This window comes from Drosophila santomea, chromosome 3L (assembly GCF_016746245.2).
Source record: "Drosophila santomea strain STO CAGO 1482 chromosome 3L, Prin_Dsan_1.1, whole genome shotgun sequence".
NCBI lineage: Eukaryota > Metazoa > Arthropoda > Insecta > Diptera > Drosophilidae > Drosophila > Drosophila santomea.
The window spans coordinates 21909237-21927323 of record NC_053018.2 but is presented as its reverse complement, the minus strand read 5'-3'; the positions used below and the strand labels follow the sequence as shown (position 1 = coordinate 21927323).

Genomic DNA, 18087 nt, shown 5'->3' with positions numbered 1-18087 from the left:
GTATAAATATGTATATTCACTAAGGTAGAAACATTTCCTTTTCCAGATATGTAATTACTTTTCAACGATTCTAGTACACCATACTATTCAACGAATCTAGTATACTCTACGAGTAAAGGGTATAAAATCAAATTCTTCGATTGAGTTGTTATTATAAAAAGCTATTAAAAACGATATCATTACATGTTCATATGCTATTAAACTAATAGGGGCAATAAGGCGAATTTCTAAAAAAAGGCAGATAAATATTATGAGTTTCAGTTTGTAAACGAATCCAAGATGTGGTGGACCAATGTGATATTAGCCTACTTTGTGGCAGTAAGCATAATTATAAAAAGACCTATCACATTCCTATTTTTCTTTATTTAAGTTATCTACTGCTCATTTGCGCTTTACAAATCTGAAGTGTGAAATGATCGACAGCACGTTTGGAACTTTTGAAATGTGCCGCATCAAAGCGGTAAATCGAACACATAAATACATAGATATGGACTTAAAAATAAATATACTTCCTATTAATAATATAATGGTAAGTGCGGCAAATTTTTATGAAAAGATGGAGAATGTAGCAATATCTGTTTTGTAAAATCTAGCTTAAAATAGAATCGAAGCGGCATGACAATGGGTACAATGGATACCGCCCATTTTTTATGTCTATGACTTTCGATTTTTGTAGGTACATGAAGAATCCAAACCAGCGATCGATGATTTTTTTAAAAGAACTTCATGAAACTTTTATCAATGCATCAAACTTAAATCATACATGCCCTTACAATGTAAGTAATTAAGTAATACGCTCTTAAATATTAAAGAACTAAAAAACTATTGTACAATTAGAATGACATTTCGATTAACAAGTTTTGGACTGGTAACCTGGAAACGGCGTTCTTGCGATATCTTCCTGTACCCAACGGGGATTATGCCATTTTTTTGACATGGTATTCTTCGAATGTTCCTCGTGTGTTGGTCAAAGTCTATTTTCAAATACACAACTGATAAAAGAATAATATTGGACATTAAAAATTAAACACATCAGCACGAACATTGCAAAATTATGTACAACTACAAAATAAATATTGGGCAAACATTTTTTGTTTGCTTCTATATGTACATAGACGTCAACAAATTTTGGATAAATTGTCTTTTTTGCTGGTAATGCGCCTGGTGATTATATTTAAAATAACATTTGTTTCAACCAGTAGAACATTACATGAACTTAGCTTATAAGTGAACTGTGACGGAGAGTATGGTAAAATTATTTTTATCGATTGTTTCCAACAAATAAGATACATATGTACAAAAAAATGAATAAAATAATATAAGTACACAGGGGGAATTTGATAATTATCTTATTTTCAGGAAAGAATATTTGTACATATTGATACAAAATATTTATTTTAAAATAATAAGACATATAAAAATAAGTAATAACAAATTTCAAATCATTTTTACAAGTAAATAAAACCACTGAAGTGAAACTATCCTTATGCTCAAATCGTTTCAAAGTAATCTATTTTATATATACACAAACTTACAGCTTATAGGCTTCGTCATTATCTGAATTCTCATTTGATTCAACCATTTTTGGAAAGGATTAGTATGAGATTTGAACCCATCAGAAAAAGATCGACATGAGAGTGTTTTTTCTTATATTAATAATTTTTGGATATTTTGTGGTAAGACTTTGAGAAGATACAAAAATACAACTTAGTAAACATACTTTTACGTCCTAGACGGTATTCAATCATGTGACGTTCACAATTTTAAAGTGCGAAACACGAGACGAAAAATTTTGTAACTTTCAGAAATGTTTCATAAAAGCTGTGAACCGTACTCATAAGTACATCGATATTCGTGTAAATCTGTATCAAAAAGCGAATAATGTCAAGGTAAGTTAAAAATTAACTTAAATGAATATTTGAAAAATTATGATGCGGCTAACAATTTGCAGGCTAAAGTAAAGTTAATGTGCCATAATAATGGTTATAACCTTTTTTCTTAGATATTTCTATTGACGTTTGCAAGATCCTTAAAAATCCACAACAGTCGGTTGTAAAAAAGATGTATGGAATTTACAAGAATAGCTCCAACATCAATCACACATGTCCATATGAAGTAAGTTTGTCTAGTTAAAAAGAATCGATTCCCTCAAATTAACCATAAACAAGAGAGAACGCTATAGTCGAGTTCCCCGACTATCTGATACCCGTTACTCAGCTAGTCTAAGTGCGAAGGACAGCTTTTGGCGGTTTGTGGGCGTTAGAGTGGGCGTGGCCAAAAGTTTTTTGGCAAATAGATAGAAATTTAAAAGACTAATACAAAAATGAAAAAATATCAAAACATTTTTCAAAAGTGTGGGCGTGGCAGCTTTGGGCGGTTTGTGGGCGTTAGAGTGGGCGTGGCCAAAAGTTTTTTAGCAAATAGATAGAAATTTACAAGACTAATACAAATATGAAAAAATATCGAAACATTTTTCAAAAGTGTGGGCGTGGCAGCTTTGGGCGGTTTGTGGGCGTTAGAGTGGGCGTGGCAAAAAGTTTTTTTGCAAATCGATAGAAATTTACAATACCAATACAAAAATGAAAAAATATTAAAACATTTTTCAAAAATGTGGGCGTGGCAGTTTTGGGCGGTTTGTGGGCGTTATAGTGGGCGTGGCAACCTGAATCGACAAACTTGCGCTGCGTCTATGTCCCTGGAGTCTGTATACTTAATCTCAACTTACTAGCTTTTGTAGTCCCTGAGATCTCGACGTTCATACGGACAGACGGACAGACGGACAGACAGACGGACGGACAGACGGACATGGCCAGATCGACTCGGCTACTGATCCTGATCAAGAATATATATACTTTATATGGTCGGAAACGCTTCCTTCTGCCTGTTACATACTTTTCAACGAATCTAGTATACCCTTTTACTCTACGAGTAACGGGTATAATAATAATACAGAACGACATTATTGTGGACCACGTTTGGACTGAAAATCTAGAGTCAGATATTGTGAAATACATTCCCATGATTGGTGGCGATTACCCCATATATTCCGAATGGTCTGTTTACAATGTTGGTCGTGCATTTATAAATATATACAAAAAAGTATCAAATAGAAACCTCTAAAGAATACATATTTTTAAAATATACTCGATTTTTCTTCTCAGTTCGTGAAATTGTGAACGAGAAAGTCGTAGTTTTGGGCGGTTTGTGGGCGCTAGAGTGGGCGTGGCATCATTTTAAAAAAACTTGTGCTACCTCTATGGAATCAGCATGCTCAATCTCAACTTTCTAGCTTTTATAGTTCCTGAGATCGAGGTCTTCATACGGACAAACGGACAGACGGACGTATCCCGATCGTCTCGTCAAGTAAACCTGATCAAGTATATATATGTATACTTTATAGAATCGGAAATACTTCCTTCTACATGTTATATATATAAGCTGTATAATTATACCCCTTTCTCGTAAAGTAAAAACGTATTAGATCTGTTAAAATTTTATTTTTATCAGAATCATGTCTGTATAACCGTCGAGAGCAAAACATTTCAAAGGCCACATACCGTCAAATACTGAATTTTAAATTTACACCCAACAATTTTTTTGCTGATATTTATATCTTACATTTTAAAATTTTTTCCCCTGTGTACTGATGCTATTTTGATATATCGATGGCTGCTAATTCACCTGGTCATTATAAACAGCGATATTTGTTCAGAAAAATAAACGGAAAATATTGATAACTGTGCGCTTACCGGCAGAGGTCATCATGCCACGGCTTTTTAATATATTAATTTTTATGGGATTTTTAATGGTAAAAATTTCGATAAGTAAAGAACAGGTAATATCGTCAATTTTTCCACATAGGCCATCCACACCCATATGACGTTTACCAATATAAAATGTGGCACAAAAGACGCCAAGTTTGCACATTTCAAAAGCTGCTATATTAAAGCTGTAAACCGTACTCATAAGTACGTGGATATTTATGTAAATCTGTATAAGTTACCGATCGATAATGTAACAGTAAGTATAAGATAACTGGAAGGTTAAATAGGTGAATTTTTAATAACTCGGTTTTCACAGATTACGTTTAAGGTTATGCGTCATGACCACGGCTATAAACCATTTTTCATAGACTATACCTTCGATGGATGCAAGTTCCTTAGAAATCAAAAACACCCGATTTTAAAGCTGTTTTATAAAATTTACCAGGGCAGTTCCAACATCAATCACACATGTCCGTTCGACGTAAGTAAATCGAAGCCAATATAATGTTTCTTACTAATAAAACCCTTTTTTAGCACGACTTAATTGTGGATCATCTCTGGACGGGAAATATAGAATCGGATTTCTTGAAATACATGCCAATGATAAATGGCGACTATGCGCTATTTAGCAATTGGTCGACTGATAATATTATTCGGGCATATGTGAACTTATACTTGAGAATTACGGAAAGGTATAACTAACTATATTAATATATTCAATTATGTATTTCATAATAGTTTATCCGTGTGCGTTTATGAAAGTGTAACTTGTTATAGTTTTTCATTGCCAAAACAAATTCTGATTTAATTCCTTCTGATGTTCTCTGCATACAACATTTTAAGGAGTATAGTTTATAAAAAAACTAGAAAGAACGCCATAGTCGAGTTCCCCGACCATCTGATACCCGTTATTTAGCAAGTGGAAGTGCGAAGAAGTGTCTTCAACACTCTCAGTTTTTGGCAATTTTTGGGCGTTAGAGTGGGCGTTGCAAAAAGTTTTTTGGTAAATCGATAATACAAAAACAAGAGAGAACGCTTTTTTTGCAAATTGATAGAAACTTACAAGACAAATAAAAAAATGAAAAAATATTAAAACATTTTTCAAAAATATGGGCGTGGTAGTTTTGGGCGGTTTGTGGGCGTTTGAGTGGGCGTGGCAACCTGAATCGACAAACTTGCGCTGCTTCTATGTCTCTGGAGTCTGTATGTTTAATCTCAACTTTCTAGCTTTTGTAGTTCCTGAGATCTCGACGTTCATACGGACATACGGACATGGCCAGATCGACTCGGCTATTGATCCTGATCAAGAATATATATACTTTATATGGTCGGAAACGCTTCCTTCTGCCTGTTACATACTTTTCAACGAATCTAGTATACCCTTTTACTCTACGAGTAACGGGCATAAAAAGGGAGAATGCTATAGTTGAGTTCTCCGATTATTAGATACCCATTTCAAAACAATCTTTTGATATATAGGGTGTTTTTTTTAGAGGTATAGAACTTTAAATTGCAATAAAACAACGATGGATTATTCGATTGACATGAATTTTATTGACATGAAAGATAATCTTGTGGCATTACATTTTAAATATGATTTCTGGCATATGACCGCCACGGCTGGCTCGGATGTAGTCCAATCTGGACGTCCAATTTGCAATGACTTTTTCCAACATTTGGCCGTATATCGGCAATAACACGGCGAATGTTGTCTTCCAAATGGTTTAGCGTTTGTGGCTTATCCGCATAGACCAATGACTTTACATAGCCCCACAAAAAGTAGTCTAGCGGTGTTAAATCACAAGATCTTGGAGGCTTATGAAAAATCGGGAACAACAGCAATCTCGTTTTGGGCCCATTCGACGAATCTACGCCTTGCTTGATGATCGTTTGGTTTCAATTCTTGCACGAGTTGGATTTTGTAAGCACGCATGACGAATTGCCAAACCAAACTGAGAATAAATCACTTGACAGCTGTTAAATCGGTCGCCATCTTGAACAGTAATGCCAACTTAAAGTTCTATACCTCTAAAAAAAACACCCGTTATATATATCGATCGAAATTTACAAGACAAATACAAAACTGAAAAAATATCGAAACATTTTTTAAAAGTGTGGGTGTGGCAGTTTTGGGCGGTTTGTGGGCGTTACATTGGGTGCTCCAGTGGGCGTGGCAACATGGGCTTACAAACGTTCGCTGCGTCTATGTCTCTGTAGTCTGCATGCATAATCTCAACGGATAATATACTAGCCACTATCTACATAACTACTCTTTGAAAATGTAACTTCCTTTTTTATCTAAAAAATTGTACGTACATACATTCACTAAAAACTGAAAGAGTAATAATTAACATATTTAAGCAATTAAAATAAGTGCTCACGGTTTTTAAGCGAACTAATGGGGTATACGTATTTAATATGGAGCAATCAATAACTAAAACAAGAGAGAACGCTATAGTCGAGTTCCCCGACTATCTGATACCCGTTACTCAGCTAGTAGAAGTGCAGGTTTGTGGGCGTTAGAGTGGGCGTGGCAAAAAGTTTTTTGGCAAATCGATAGAAATTTAGACGACTAATATAAAAATGAAAAAATATCTAAACATTTTTCAAAAGTGTGGGCGTGGCAGCTTTGGGCGGTTTGTGGGCGTTAGAGTGGGCGTGGCAAAACGGTTTTTGGCAAATTGATAGAAATTTACAAGACCAATACAAAAATGAAAAAATATCAAAACATTTTTCAAAAGTGTGGGCGTGGCAGTATTGGGCGGTTTGTGGGCGTTAGAGTGGGCGTGGCAACATGAATCGACAAACTTGCGCTGCGTCTATGTCTCTGGAGTCTGTATGCCCAATCTAAACTTTCTAGCTTTTGTAGTTCCTGAGATCTCAGCGTTCATACGGACGGACAGACAGACAGACGGACAGACAGACGGACGGACAGACGGACATGGCCAGATCGACTCGACTATTGATCCTGATCTAGAATATATATACTTTATATGGTCGGAAACGCTTCCTTCTGCCTGTTACATACTTTTCAACGAATCTAGTATACCCTTTTACTCTACGAGTAACGGGTATAAACAGTTTCAGTAGAAATGTCGAAGTGGCTGCTTCTTAAATTTTGGGTGACTTTACCAATGGTAATTGGATAGGAATACTAAGACCGAATATAAAAGATTTGCTTTACAATGTAGATATGTTTGGGCCATGTAACATTTACCAACCTTAACTGCAGTTCGCATGACTTGGACTTTGTGAGTTTTCCCACGTGTCGCATTAAAGCGGTTAACCGAACCCATAAGTATATAAGTATATACGCGAAAATAAATCAGCTTCCCATTGTTGATGCTAGGGTAAGTTTTTGCGTAATTAAAATAATTTTTAAGCATATCGATTTTTTCCTCAGGTAAATGTTAAATACAAACGCTTTGATAATGGATACAAGCCATTTTTTTTCGATCTATCCTACGATGCCTGCTCCTTCTTGAAAGACCAGAAAAATATATTTGTTAAAACGTTATATAAAACTTTCCAACGCAATTCCAACATGAATCACACCTGTCCCTATTATGTAGGTAATCTTAAAAAAAAAACATATTTAATCATTGATTTTCCAGCATGATATTATAGTGGATAAACTATTTACCGGAAATCTCGAGAAGGAATACGGAAGATTTATAGTAATACCAAACGGAGATTATGCAATATACACCGAGTGGATCGTAAGTAAAGTTGCACGAGCATCAGTAAAAATATATTTGAATATATTGAATAAGTAAAGGTTATCATCTAAGGTTTTATTGATGCCAAACTAAGCATTTATATACGTCCTAATAATGTTTCTAACTTACCTATTTTGTTCCCTATAAAGTCATAAAAGTTGTATTGATTGTGTTAAAATGATTTAAACCGGAATTGTTTTTTTATTACATTTCTTCGCCAGCTTAGTCTCTGTTTAATTTCATTTAACCTGTACCAGAATTTTTCGTAGGTAGGTATTTTTCCAGGAACGTCTGAAAGCATCACTCGAAATAATTCATCAAAAAGCGTGCGTAAGAGGAAGGAGGGTCCATTCATTAATAATAAATTAAACATATTCCCTGGCACGCCTTTGCCAGTCCCGGCGAAACCAACTCTCCTCATCCGTCTGGTTTCTGGGGATTCTGGAATGGTGCTTGTGGATGAGGGCACTCATCCCCCAACATCGTTGCTGTTTTTGCTCGCCTAATGACCTAGAATACAAATTCAGGCTACCTCCATTCCCCGTCCGCCGATTAGTGAAATCCCAGGGCTACGGCTATCAAGGCTGCCAAGTCATCCACAGGCAGTCGCTGAAACGGAAGCTAATCGCTTGACTAAGTTCCTTAGTGCCCCCACTCACCAGCATGACCCAATCTTTAGCGGATTGCGTAATATATACAGACGGGGTCAACATAATAGCGCAATAATGAGGGCAATTAAGGGGCTGGCAATTTATCTATCGGGAAGTAATTGTGGAAATACATTTATACGTACAACTTAAAGTTATTTGTGCCGAAGCGTGTCTTTCTTAAGGGGGTCACCGATTTGAAATACAAGTAGTTGATTTTATGTATAAATATACATATGTAGTATGGGTCCGGGTCCGTGTAGGGCTAGTTCTTGAGTTGGAGTATTTAAAGCTGAAAGAATGCATCTATAAGGGCTCAGCTCTATCCACCTGGCAGCCACTGTATACACTGTATGTGTGCATTGCAGATGCCGACGGTCAAGGTGGAAGCTTTGTGGCTTCGACTGTTTGTCTGTCGGATTATAAATGATTTGCCATTAATTTTACGCAAAGGCCAGGGGCAGGCAGACAGAAAGCAGACCGGGAGAACATTAACATTTGGCATTGGGCAGGCAGGTAGTCGGCCAGTCAAACAGAAGTGAATAATCAATATCATTTGATTACACTGATAACGCTTTTTTGTGCCGCTTTTTTTCCATTTCTATTTTTTTGCGGTTTTGTTCTGGGGCCTTACTTTATCGCACTGCGATTTCGATATCCAAATGCTTTCGTCACTGGCGGCATGGCCGAATGTCTAGACGAAAGCTCCATAAATGTATTATTGCCTCATTTTGCTTTTGCTTTCCATGCGCTACACTTAGTCCCGAGCAAATAAAGCGGGTATAGCGCCTACAGCATGCGACTTGTTACAATGTGCTGACATTTGTGCCGTACCTATAGGAAGTTGGAATGCTGTCACTAAATAACACCACTAGACTTTTGAGATAACAATATGCGAAAGGTCGCATTTTACGAGAAGTTTGAGTTATTTTATAGTGAAGAGTATCTTGACTTGGCTTTCGCATAAATATCAATTTCTTTGTATTGTTTTCGGCGCAAGATTTGTTGTTTTTTTTTTAGGCTAGTGATTTGAATACTATTGAACGTCGTCTGGCTGACGTCGCGACGTTAGAGCACTGACGCATACGGGAATCGGTAGGAATAGCCATAACCCATAACCCATACCCCGCAACCAATACCCGATACCCAGCACCAATGGCGGCCAAAACAATGCAGCTGAAGTCGAAGGAAGTCGCAGATGATCAGAGGCCTCGAATGCCGCTGGCGACAGTTGCAGTCGATGTGGAAAAGGGTGTGCATTCGGTCAGGATGTGTGTGCCTCCTTTTCCCTTGCGATAATAAAGACAAACCATTTTTTTGTGCTGCATATTAAGCCGATGAAATGAAGCGCAAACTGATTGTGCTCGTTTTCTGCTTATGGTGGTGGGGTTATGGTCAAAACGATTTGCTGGACATGGCATTAATACCCGTGTCCCCGCCCCTGGGATCTGCGGGTCCTTCTGGACTCCATTCCCACCTTTCACATGTAAGTGCAGCTCAGGGCGGCAACTACAAAAGGCGGCAAGCGACGACAGACGACGACGATGACGACGACAACGTTTTGAGTATCTGTATCTGCCGCTCTGCCACAGCCACTGATAACAACTGGAGCGGCAAATCAAGAGGGGAGGTCGTGTTCCACTCTGAAGACTCAGATACACTTGCGTATCATGTAACAAAATGTTATGTCAACATATATTTTATAGGCAGTCACTAAGTTATTTATTTTTAAATTAATTATTATACTTCAAATTTCGTTTAAAGTTCAGACAGGGATTTTAATTAAACTAGCTTCATCAAACTGATTTCTCATTTTATTTACATCAGTTGCATATACATATATTAGATTGATTTATAAATTTAAATACCTTATGTAAAGCTGTCATATTTAAATAAAATCCACATCCTAAAATAAATTCTACTAAGTTAAGTTTATTAACCTTTCACATCTTTTACAAAGGCCCCCACGGCATTTGCGTACCCTGTACAGAAAGGGTATAATGAAAACCTCGCAAATAAGGTGCTGAAGGGTGGAGGTGGGGGCTTTGGAAGGTGGTTGCGGATTCGGATGAGAATGGGGACGTAGGTAACTGCAGCGATGGCGGCGTCATCAAGAGATCGGCCCAGGGACACTGACACACGCACCGAATGTCGCCTTTTGGCTTTTGAAGTTGCTTGTTTGGTGCAGATGCTGATTTTTTTTCGGAGAAGTTCCGAGAGAAGTTTCGGGTTGCAAAAGAGCCAGGCAAATGAGATGGGCCTCCCCCTTTTCGGCCGCCCGTCTTCTCAGGTGTGTGTTAATTGCATTAAAATGTTTGTAATTGCACTGCAGTCAGCGGCGGCGGCGAGTGAGAATTGCCTGCCTTTCTCTTATCTGCGGGAATCTGGGATAGAAGTCGGTGCCACATACATATACCCCGGGATAAATGAAGGTATAAATACCTACATGGGTGGGTACAGAGAAGGAGGAGAAGGAAAGGGGCAACTGCAGACATGCCAAGCTGTCGTCGGGCCAAAAATGCCATAGATGCCGCCAAAGTCGTGTAACTATAATTGCCATAATAACATAATATCTCGAGGCAGCGGCAGCTGCAACAACAAAAGCCCCGACCGAAAGGTGTCGAGGGACATATTCTCCTAGACAGATCCTCTTTTCCGGCCAAAAAAGGCATCAGAATGCCGGAATGACGGGTGGACAGCACCAGGCAATTGTCCTGTCTCGGCCTAGAGCCCAGATTCCCCCAATGCCTCCCAAGTCCCCATTGGACCCGAGGCCGTGGAGGTGACACTATTCTCATGCCCAGCGAGGCAAACAGCTAAATGCAGCTGATGAAGCGCCGTCAGCAGAAGGGGTTGCCAGTTGGAGCCGGCACAGTGGTTGTTAAAAGTAGTTGCTCACATGAAGACTATATATAGTCTTAACTAACACAGGTCTATGAATTAATGTTTTTTGTCTTCAAATAAATTGGTAAAGTGTTAATAGTTTACCTTTTTAATAGAGTGAAGAATCTACAATTTAAAATACTTTTCCATTATGGATTTTTTGTAAAGGATTCTCCAAACATAATTTTGTAGCATACTTTTGCGGAAATTAATAATTTACAAATTAAGCTACTCTAACAATATTTCATTGATTTCTTTTCATTGAAAACATATTTAAACCAATCCTTACGATTTCTTCTTATAAACCAGAAAAGTTTGAGATGTTTTTAAAAACATATACATGTTGAACAAAAAGAATTTAAAACAATAAAGCTTATGAATACAGAAAGAATTATTTTACAACAAATATATACATATATAGAACCTTTCTAGTTTTATAATTTCAAATATATTTACATTTTCAGTGATATATTTTGTTGCATATTGTCACCGCCTTTGATCGCCTCTGGCTCGTCTGGCCTGGCTCTCCGCATGCTTGGCTCACTGCCTGACTTACTTCCCTGTCTAGCCCCAAACAAAAACCCCCTTTCCGCTAATGCTCCCAAGCTGAGCCCCTTACCAACTATCCCCCACGTCTGACCGACCGTCTTTTGTGTCTTTTTCTGTTGCGGCGTTTAACTGGAGTCTGTCATGCCTCGCTCAGGTTCACTATCTCATTGCAGTCGTCGCCGTTTTGTCGTCTCACTCGAGCTCCTTGGAAAAGCACCCCACATGCCCCTTCAGACCTTCCCCCCTTGGCCAGTCTGTCTTGTTTGTCAAACAGCAACAGAAAAACAGTTAAATGCCAGCTTACCAGTTAAAATCGGAATCAAAGCGAAAACAATGACACAGTAGCTTTAGCACAGCATTTAGTAAGGGGAGTCAAGCGAGGAGAGGCCGTAAAAGGAGGGAGATAGCTAGACGGTAGTAGAGAGAGACGGGGTGATGGGAGCGAGCGAGAGGCCAGACACTAGCCAGGTCGACAAGTGAAGTGAAGTAAGCAGCAGTAGCAGCAGCGGCAGCAGCGGCAGCAGCAGCAAAGGCAGAAAAAAAAATCGTCTAGACACAGACTAGACTCCATAAAAATAATTATTATCGGTTGCAATTTCTGCTGCTCAGACTGCTGCTGTTGCTCCACCTCCTCCCCCCTGCCACTCCTTTCCTGTGCCCCCACATGCCTAAACTCTTTCTCCACCGTTCGACGCCTCCAAATGTCCATGTCCATCCAGTCCCACTAACTGAAATCGTTCGTCTCGTTTGCCGTTCGTTGGTCGCTGTCCGTTTCATCTGCTTCACATTACGCCAGTTTTAGTTCCAGAGTTTTACACTCAAAAAAATATTTTATTCGCTAAACTTAGATCAGACAAATAATCAAATGTCAGATGTCAGAGATCATAAAAACAAATATAAATATTTACATAAATATTTTAGTTATATTAATAACCTATATTTAGAAAATGAATTCTCAACATACATTTTAATATTTTAGTTATATTGAATTATTATTAAATATATTTGTATTTGGACCGAATTCCAAAAGTAATAAACCAATATTGTATTTAATCACAATTTTTTGCATTATCTTTTTGTGTCTCGATTTCCTTGAATTTTATATAAGTGGTTTCTATGAATTCATATTTCTTTATTAGAGTTTCTTATGGTTGATATTTTTTTGTAAGTCATTGATACGTCCTTTTTTCGAGTGCTTCTGCATTTGGCGAACTCTTCTCAAAGCTCTTCTATTCTGTTCACCCATTGAAAAGTTTATTCTTTGTGCACGTTTAGTTGTTTGTCAGAGAATGGCCACAGACTCTGCCACTTGGATGTCCTCCCGCTCCACCAGTAGGGTCTCGAATCTCTAGGCTCCTGCATCACCAGTATCATCATCACCATCACCATCATCACCCCGATGCCATTGCAATGGGAAACGGAATGAAACCAAGACGGAAACGCGATGCAAACGCAGACGTCCGCTGCAGACGGAATTGAATATTTAACACCAAATCCCCAGAATGTGGCAAATTGCCTTTGATATCCAATTGCTCACTGGGAATTGAGAATAGACGCCTCCGGGAATCGAGGGGGTGCATAGGAGTCTCTTAGGACCTTTATTAACTCACTTTAAGTCGGGTGAAAGTGCAGAGTTCGGAAGTGGGTGTAAAATAGAGAGATATTTTGCAAGGAGTAAACAAGTATTTCATTTAATTGGGTGCCCAATATTTATTTTAGGTTTATGTGCCCATTTAAAAACCCTATTATAGGTATACAATTGATATTTAGTACAAACTAGAATAGTTATCTATTATTATAGTATACCTCGGAAATTAACTCAAAGCCGCGATACAAATCTTAAAACCCCTTTAATGTTAAGTACCGTTAATACATATAATTGCTGTCATTAAAGCTCTTGTGTTTTATGTAATTGTAGAGTATACCATTCACCTCCAATTACATGAATTTACCTTCCGTATCAGTTGTTTGAAATCTGATTTGATATTCATTGTGTCTCTTTTGCTTTTCCACCCGCAATTATTAACCATTTTCTGCAGCCCCAACTCCCCCAAAACAAGCCCTCTAACTGCTTAGTTCACACACCATCCACTTACGGTCGCCTCACTTTGATAACCAATTTAATTCCCTGATTGCCGGCAAAATCAATGCCCGAGAGCCGAGCACAAATTGCAGGTGGTCAAGCCACAAGGCACGGATTCGAGTGCAGAGTGGAATACAATTCGAGACCATAATTACATTTATTGCAGTACAAAAGCACTGGTCGCCAGGGGGGAGGGGGTGTTTTCAGTGGGTGGAGGTGGGACATGAACATGCATTGACAGATGGACAAAAGGGAGTGGGAGTGAAAGGGTTGAGGGCGGTCGAGTAGGTCGGAAGGGGCAGGGATGGGGCGACATGTCGTCACGCTTCGTGGGCAGACATGCAGTGGACATCGGTCTCTATTTCATGGGTGTGTGCAAGGGGACCAGCGCCCATGCAGGATACACTTCGAAAAAAGCATATCCAGTTTAAGAAAAAGTTATGAAAACATATTTATTCAATTCTGTGGATTGCATTTATGGCATATAGCTTATTGTTTAGCACTAGCACTAGAATAATAACGATCATAGGTATATACTTATGAGTGTCGAATAAAACACATATTTTATACGTTAAAAAAAGAAAATATATTTAAAAATAAACATTTTATGTTTTTTTTTTTGTAATTATTGTTTATGTTTACTTTTGTAATTTATTATTAAATGCTTGGAGATTAAATGAAGAGGAAACGAATACGTTATATTTAATCTCGAATTACTAATACTATTAGGTTTATTAAATATTTCAATCCTTTTAAAGTGATTTGAGGACCTCATGAAAAGGGTCTTTAATAAATAACCACTGTTTTCCACAGTGCCCATCCACGATAATTGCCACAATTTGCTTGTTGCCTGAATGGACAGACGGAAAAGTGCCGGCGATTACAAAAGGGGAAGGGTTCTTTCGGCGCTGGAAGGGTGCAAAAAGGACAACTTCCGTTTGCGGACACGCGGACATAGCCGCTCAAACATACATACAGGCATGTGTATGCAGGGGTCTTCTTAGTCTTATGTCCACCTTGTCATATTTGAGGTGAGCATAAAGCCACTCAACGCCGCCATAAATCAACTGCACTCTGATCTAAGGCTGTCAGCGCGGCGAGTCACCAGACAGCGCGACTGAGCGACAGATAGCGATACCCTACAAGATCTACTTTAAGTGGGATCATCTCAATGGCAAACCGGCTGCTTTGCAGAAAGACACATATTTTAGTTTGCTTCTGTACCTATTGCTTGAAGTTTAAAAACAATTTTATTTCAATAACATATTTGAAAACAATAGGACATAATTAAAAAAATTTAAAAACTTTGATTAATTCAAAGAGTTAACTAAAGAACGACTATTGTTTTCAAATGATTCAGCTAATCTCCTTATTATCAGCAATAGTCCTCTGCTTTTTGTAGATAATGCCTTTAACTCATAGTGAATATACCCTCCGGCAGAGCAAGGCAACAGGCAGTGACAGCGACAACTTTGTCCCATAACTTTCCAGACGACAAACAGACAACATCGCCGTTGTCGTTGATGTGAATGTCGATTGCGATGTCTGAGTCTGGGTCTGCTCTTACCTATAGAGCTATATGGGTACATGGCAATAGCCCTGGCCATAGCTTCGACTTGGACTTGGTCTTTGGTGCCAGGTTCCTCTTCTGGTTCTGGTTGCCAAGCTCGTTCCGTCTGGGTTTCTCACACGCGGAGGCTTTCCAGGTCGCTGAAGCCTGCTGCCCAATGCCTGCTGCCTTTCTGTGGGAATGCACCTGAGCTTTGGGGTTCGCCTTGTTTTGAGCCGCCCTTTTTTCGTGTTTTTATTTTTTTCTGTTGGATTTCGTTTGGGTCTTCAGCTGAGTTCGACTTTGACTTGTGTCTAGACTGCTGACTGCTGACTGCAGACGGTAAAAGGGAAACAACAGGAAACGCCGGCAGACAACAGACGGGCAGACCTCTTTGACAGCTCAAACAACTGAAACGAGCCGACTTGCAACCAGCCAGCAGCCACTGGCAACCTCAATTGCACAGTTGCAAAAGTGCAGTAACAATGGGTCCACATCCACATCCACGTTCACATCTACATCCACGTTTACGTCCACATCCGAGATATTGGGCAAACATTGCCTAACTGCGCGAACCATTCTCGGCTGTCAATATTGTCTGTCAACGCTGTCGTTTGAGCCATCTTTCCACTCTTTATTCTGGCCTTTTGTTTCTTGTCAGCTTTGTTCTTTAGTCATTTTCTTGAGTTTCTAAAATATGCCACATGTGTGGAGCTGAGATTACCTTTGGGTTTTTGGATTGGTCGACCCGGTCCCAATTCAAATACTCATCCCTATGCGATTTGAATAAACAATATTATATACATACATAATTATTATACATAGTATTCACTCCTGGAGGCAGTTATTTAAATAGTGATAATAGCTTTGATTTAGCCCCAAAACTCTTAAAGCTGTTCTTCGAAAATCAATAATAATACCAATCAATTTATGACATACATTTCAATAATTTCTTTATGGAAATTCCCTACTCGCAGCAAGCGAGACATTTTCCTTATTTCATGACAACCTACTTTGCGCAGTGGCAACTGTAATACGTTTTAGTGAATTAACCAGCTTAATTAGTTTAACTCGAGTCGAGACTGGAGCGCGGAAATGGTAGTGGAAATGGAGAGATTCCCGGCCAGTGATTCGGCAGTTAGTCGAGGACATTGCATTCCTGTCTGTCTGGGGGCTTTCCCCCTTCATCTGGTTTTTGGACTGGCAGCCATTTAGTCCGACTTGATGCGATGTCGTCGTAGTGTTTAATTATTCAAAACCATGTCATGTCTACGTATAATTTTATGCATTGGCCAAACCAAGCGCCATGATGAAACCAATGGTCATTACGACCGCTGATGATGATGATTATGATGATGATGATGACGCCGACACAGAGGCGCAAGAGGTAGACGGCTGACACCAATACTATAGGCTACACCATGCAAAAAAAGGAGTCCAACAGTTTGCATTGAATTTACGCAATAAATCGGGAATAAGAAGAAATAGCTTAAAGAAATTGCAGCTTTTATCGAAGCCTCTAAATATGTTGGTTTTCATCTGATAGTAGGAAGTTCACTGATGTCAGAGGGGTACTATTAAAATTATATTTATGTTTCATGTTATGTTATTTGGAAAAAAGGTTGGGGGTTTTCAAAAAATATTTATTATAACATACTTGTTTTAATTCAGTTGGATTTTTTGTTTATTAAAAAATTGTACTGTTTTATTATCCCAAAAGGAATGCAATTTATTAATAGATGCAGTTTGTTACACAGATTTTGTTGAATAAATATAAAGAAAGAAATAACTTTTTTGAGTGCACACATAACTACAACTATCTATCGACAACTCCACATGTGGCAAAAGCAGCAACCGCAAAACAGACAGAGATGGCGATAAGTCCGCAGAAGGGGACAGGCAGAGTGGGAAGAAGTGAGACGGAGAGAGATACAGAAAAGGAGAGAGCTGACTGCACTGGCAAAGTGGCATACCAGACAGTCTGACGCTGTTGGAGCCCACGAATGGCCCCAGTTCCCTCGGTAACAACCGCTCGCCGCAGCCCCACCACTCCCCAGCCCTCTTTCCGCCTTGCCACGCCCCCTCACCGCCCCCCGTTGGCCAGATCTTGCCGTCTGGACAAGTAAAACGACAACAAAAACAACAACGTCCACGTAGAGCGCGACCACAGTCTGTGGCAGTCGAGACTATCGAAAACTCGAAATTTATTCGTTGGAAAAAGTTGATTTCTGTCGCCTTCCTTTTTCTGCCCACTTTTTGTTTTTTATCCTTTTTTATGAGTGGGTCGAATATAATCAAAGGGTATATTGGCAATTAAATATTATAAAACAGTAATGCATTTTTGGAATTCTTCAGTTAGAAAATGGTACATTTAACTCTTTAAATGTGCTTATTTTAAAATTTGTTCTAAAAATCTCTTGGTTGATTAATAATTCTATACCAATAACAGTCTTAAAACCACACATTATTAAAATCGTTTGTATTATTAGCCAACTTGGCCAATATATTTTGTATATTTTCATTAGTAATTAGTCCGTGCTATTATTATCATAATTACTAGATAGCAAATATTCCTCGACAGCTGCATTTTTATTTCTTCATCTCCATAATCCCCAACTGTCTCTTTCACTCTCTCTCCGTTCCACTCCTTCTGCCTGTCTGTTGTTTTTAGCGTCGTTTTTCGCCTTACATTCCCTTGAACTGCAGGACAAGAACAACAAAAAAGAAATGCCCACGAAAATTATGTTAACCAGCCAGCTGTGTTAAAAATCCCACTTCATATCCATATATCCCCATCCCCCAATCCCCATTCTCCATCCGATTTTTTTCCTGACGACAAATGCCATATCCCATAAGGCATAAAATTCAGATACGATATCTGGTACTGAAACTT

The 18087-nt window shown here is 38.7% G+C and overlaps 4 protein-coding genes across 4 annotated transcripts; all 4 read left to right on the top strand.

The window, feature by feature from the left end:
• Window positions 1-270: 270 nt before the first annotated feature.
• Window positions 271-996, top strand: LOC120447883. Its single transcript, XM_039629494.1, has 4 exons — window positions 271-318; window positions 371-529; window positions 594-776; window positions 838-996. Exons 1-4 carry the CDS (start codon window positions 280-282, stop codon window positions 994-996), a joined length of 540 nt encoding a protein of 179 aa, XP_039485428.1. The 5' UTR covers window positions 271-279.
• A 635-nt stretch (window positions 997-1631) lies between these two features.
• Window positions 1632-3120, top strand: LOC120447820. The gene is given in 5 exon segments (XM_039629397.1): window positions 1632-1676; window positions 1734-1893; window positions 1959-1985; window positions 1988-2115; window positions 2953-3120. Coding segments are annotated over 5 exon segments (528 nt in total).
• Window positions 3121-3763: 643 nt separating this feature from the next.
• On the top strand, window positions 3764-4466 carry LOC120447882. Its single transcript, XM_044005962.1, has 4 exons — window positions 3764-3808; window positions 3862-4020; window positions 4081-4245; window positions 4299-4466. Exons 1-4 carry the CDS (start codon window positions 3764-3766, stop codon window positions 4464-4466), a joined length of 537 nt encoding a protein of 178 aa, XP_043861897.1.
• Window positions 4467-6856: 2390 nt separating this feature from the next.
• On the top strand, window positions 6857-7540 carry LOC120447886. The gene is made up of 4 exons (XM_039629497.1): window positions 6857-6901; window positions 6956-7114; window positions 7168-7332; window positions 7379-7540. The coding sequence occupies exons 1-4, from the start codon at window positions 6857-6859 to the stop codon at window positions 7538-7540; spliced, it is 531 nt and encodes a 176-aa protein (XP_039485431.1).
• Window positions 7541-18087: the final 10547 nt, after the last annotated feature.

Bases quoted from the DNA above. Each gene is read 5' to 3' on its own strand.
- LOC120447883 (XM_039629494.1), top strand. From the start codon at position 280: ATGTGGTGGACCAATGTGATATTAGCCTACTTTGTGGCA. The intron at 319-370 runs GTAAGCATAATT...TCTTTATTTAAG, and splicing joins TATTAGCCTACTTTGTGGCA to TTATCTACTGCTCATTTGCG. The intron at 530-593 runs GTAAGTGCGGCA...TGTAAAATCTAG, and splicing joins TTCCTATTAATAATATAATG to CTTAAAATAGAATCGAAGCG.
- LOC120447882 (XM_044005962.1), top strand. From the start codon at position 3,764: ATGCCACGGCTTTTTAATATATTAATTTTTATGGGATTTTTAATG. The intron at 3,809-3,861 runs GTAAAAATTTCG...TTTTCCACATAG, and splicing joins TTTTTATGGGATTTTTAATG to GCCATCCACACCCATATGAC. The intron at 4,246-4,298 runs GTAAGTAAATCG...ACCCTTTTTTAG, and splicing joins ATCACACATGTCCGTTCGAC to CACGACTTAATTGTGGATCA.
- LOC120447886 (XM_039629497.1), top strand. From the start codon at position 6,857: ATGTCGAAGTGGCTGCTTCTTAAATTTTGGGTGACTTTACCAATG. The intron at 7,115-7,167 runs GTAAGTTTTTGC...TTTTTTCCTCAG, and splicing joins TTCCCATTGTTGATGCTAGG to GTAAATGTTAAATACAAACG. The intron at 7,333-7,378 runs GTAGGTAATCTT...TTGATTTTCCAG, and splicing joins ATCACACCTGTCCCTATTAT to CATGATATTATAGTGGATAA.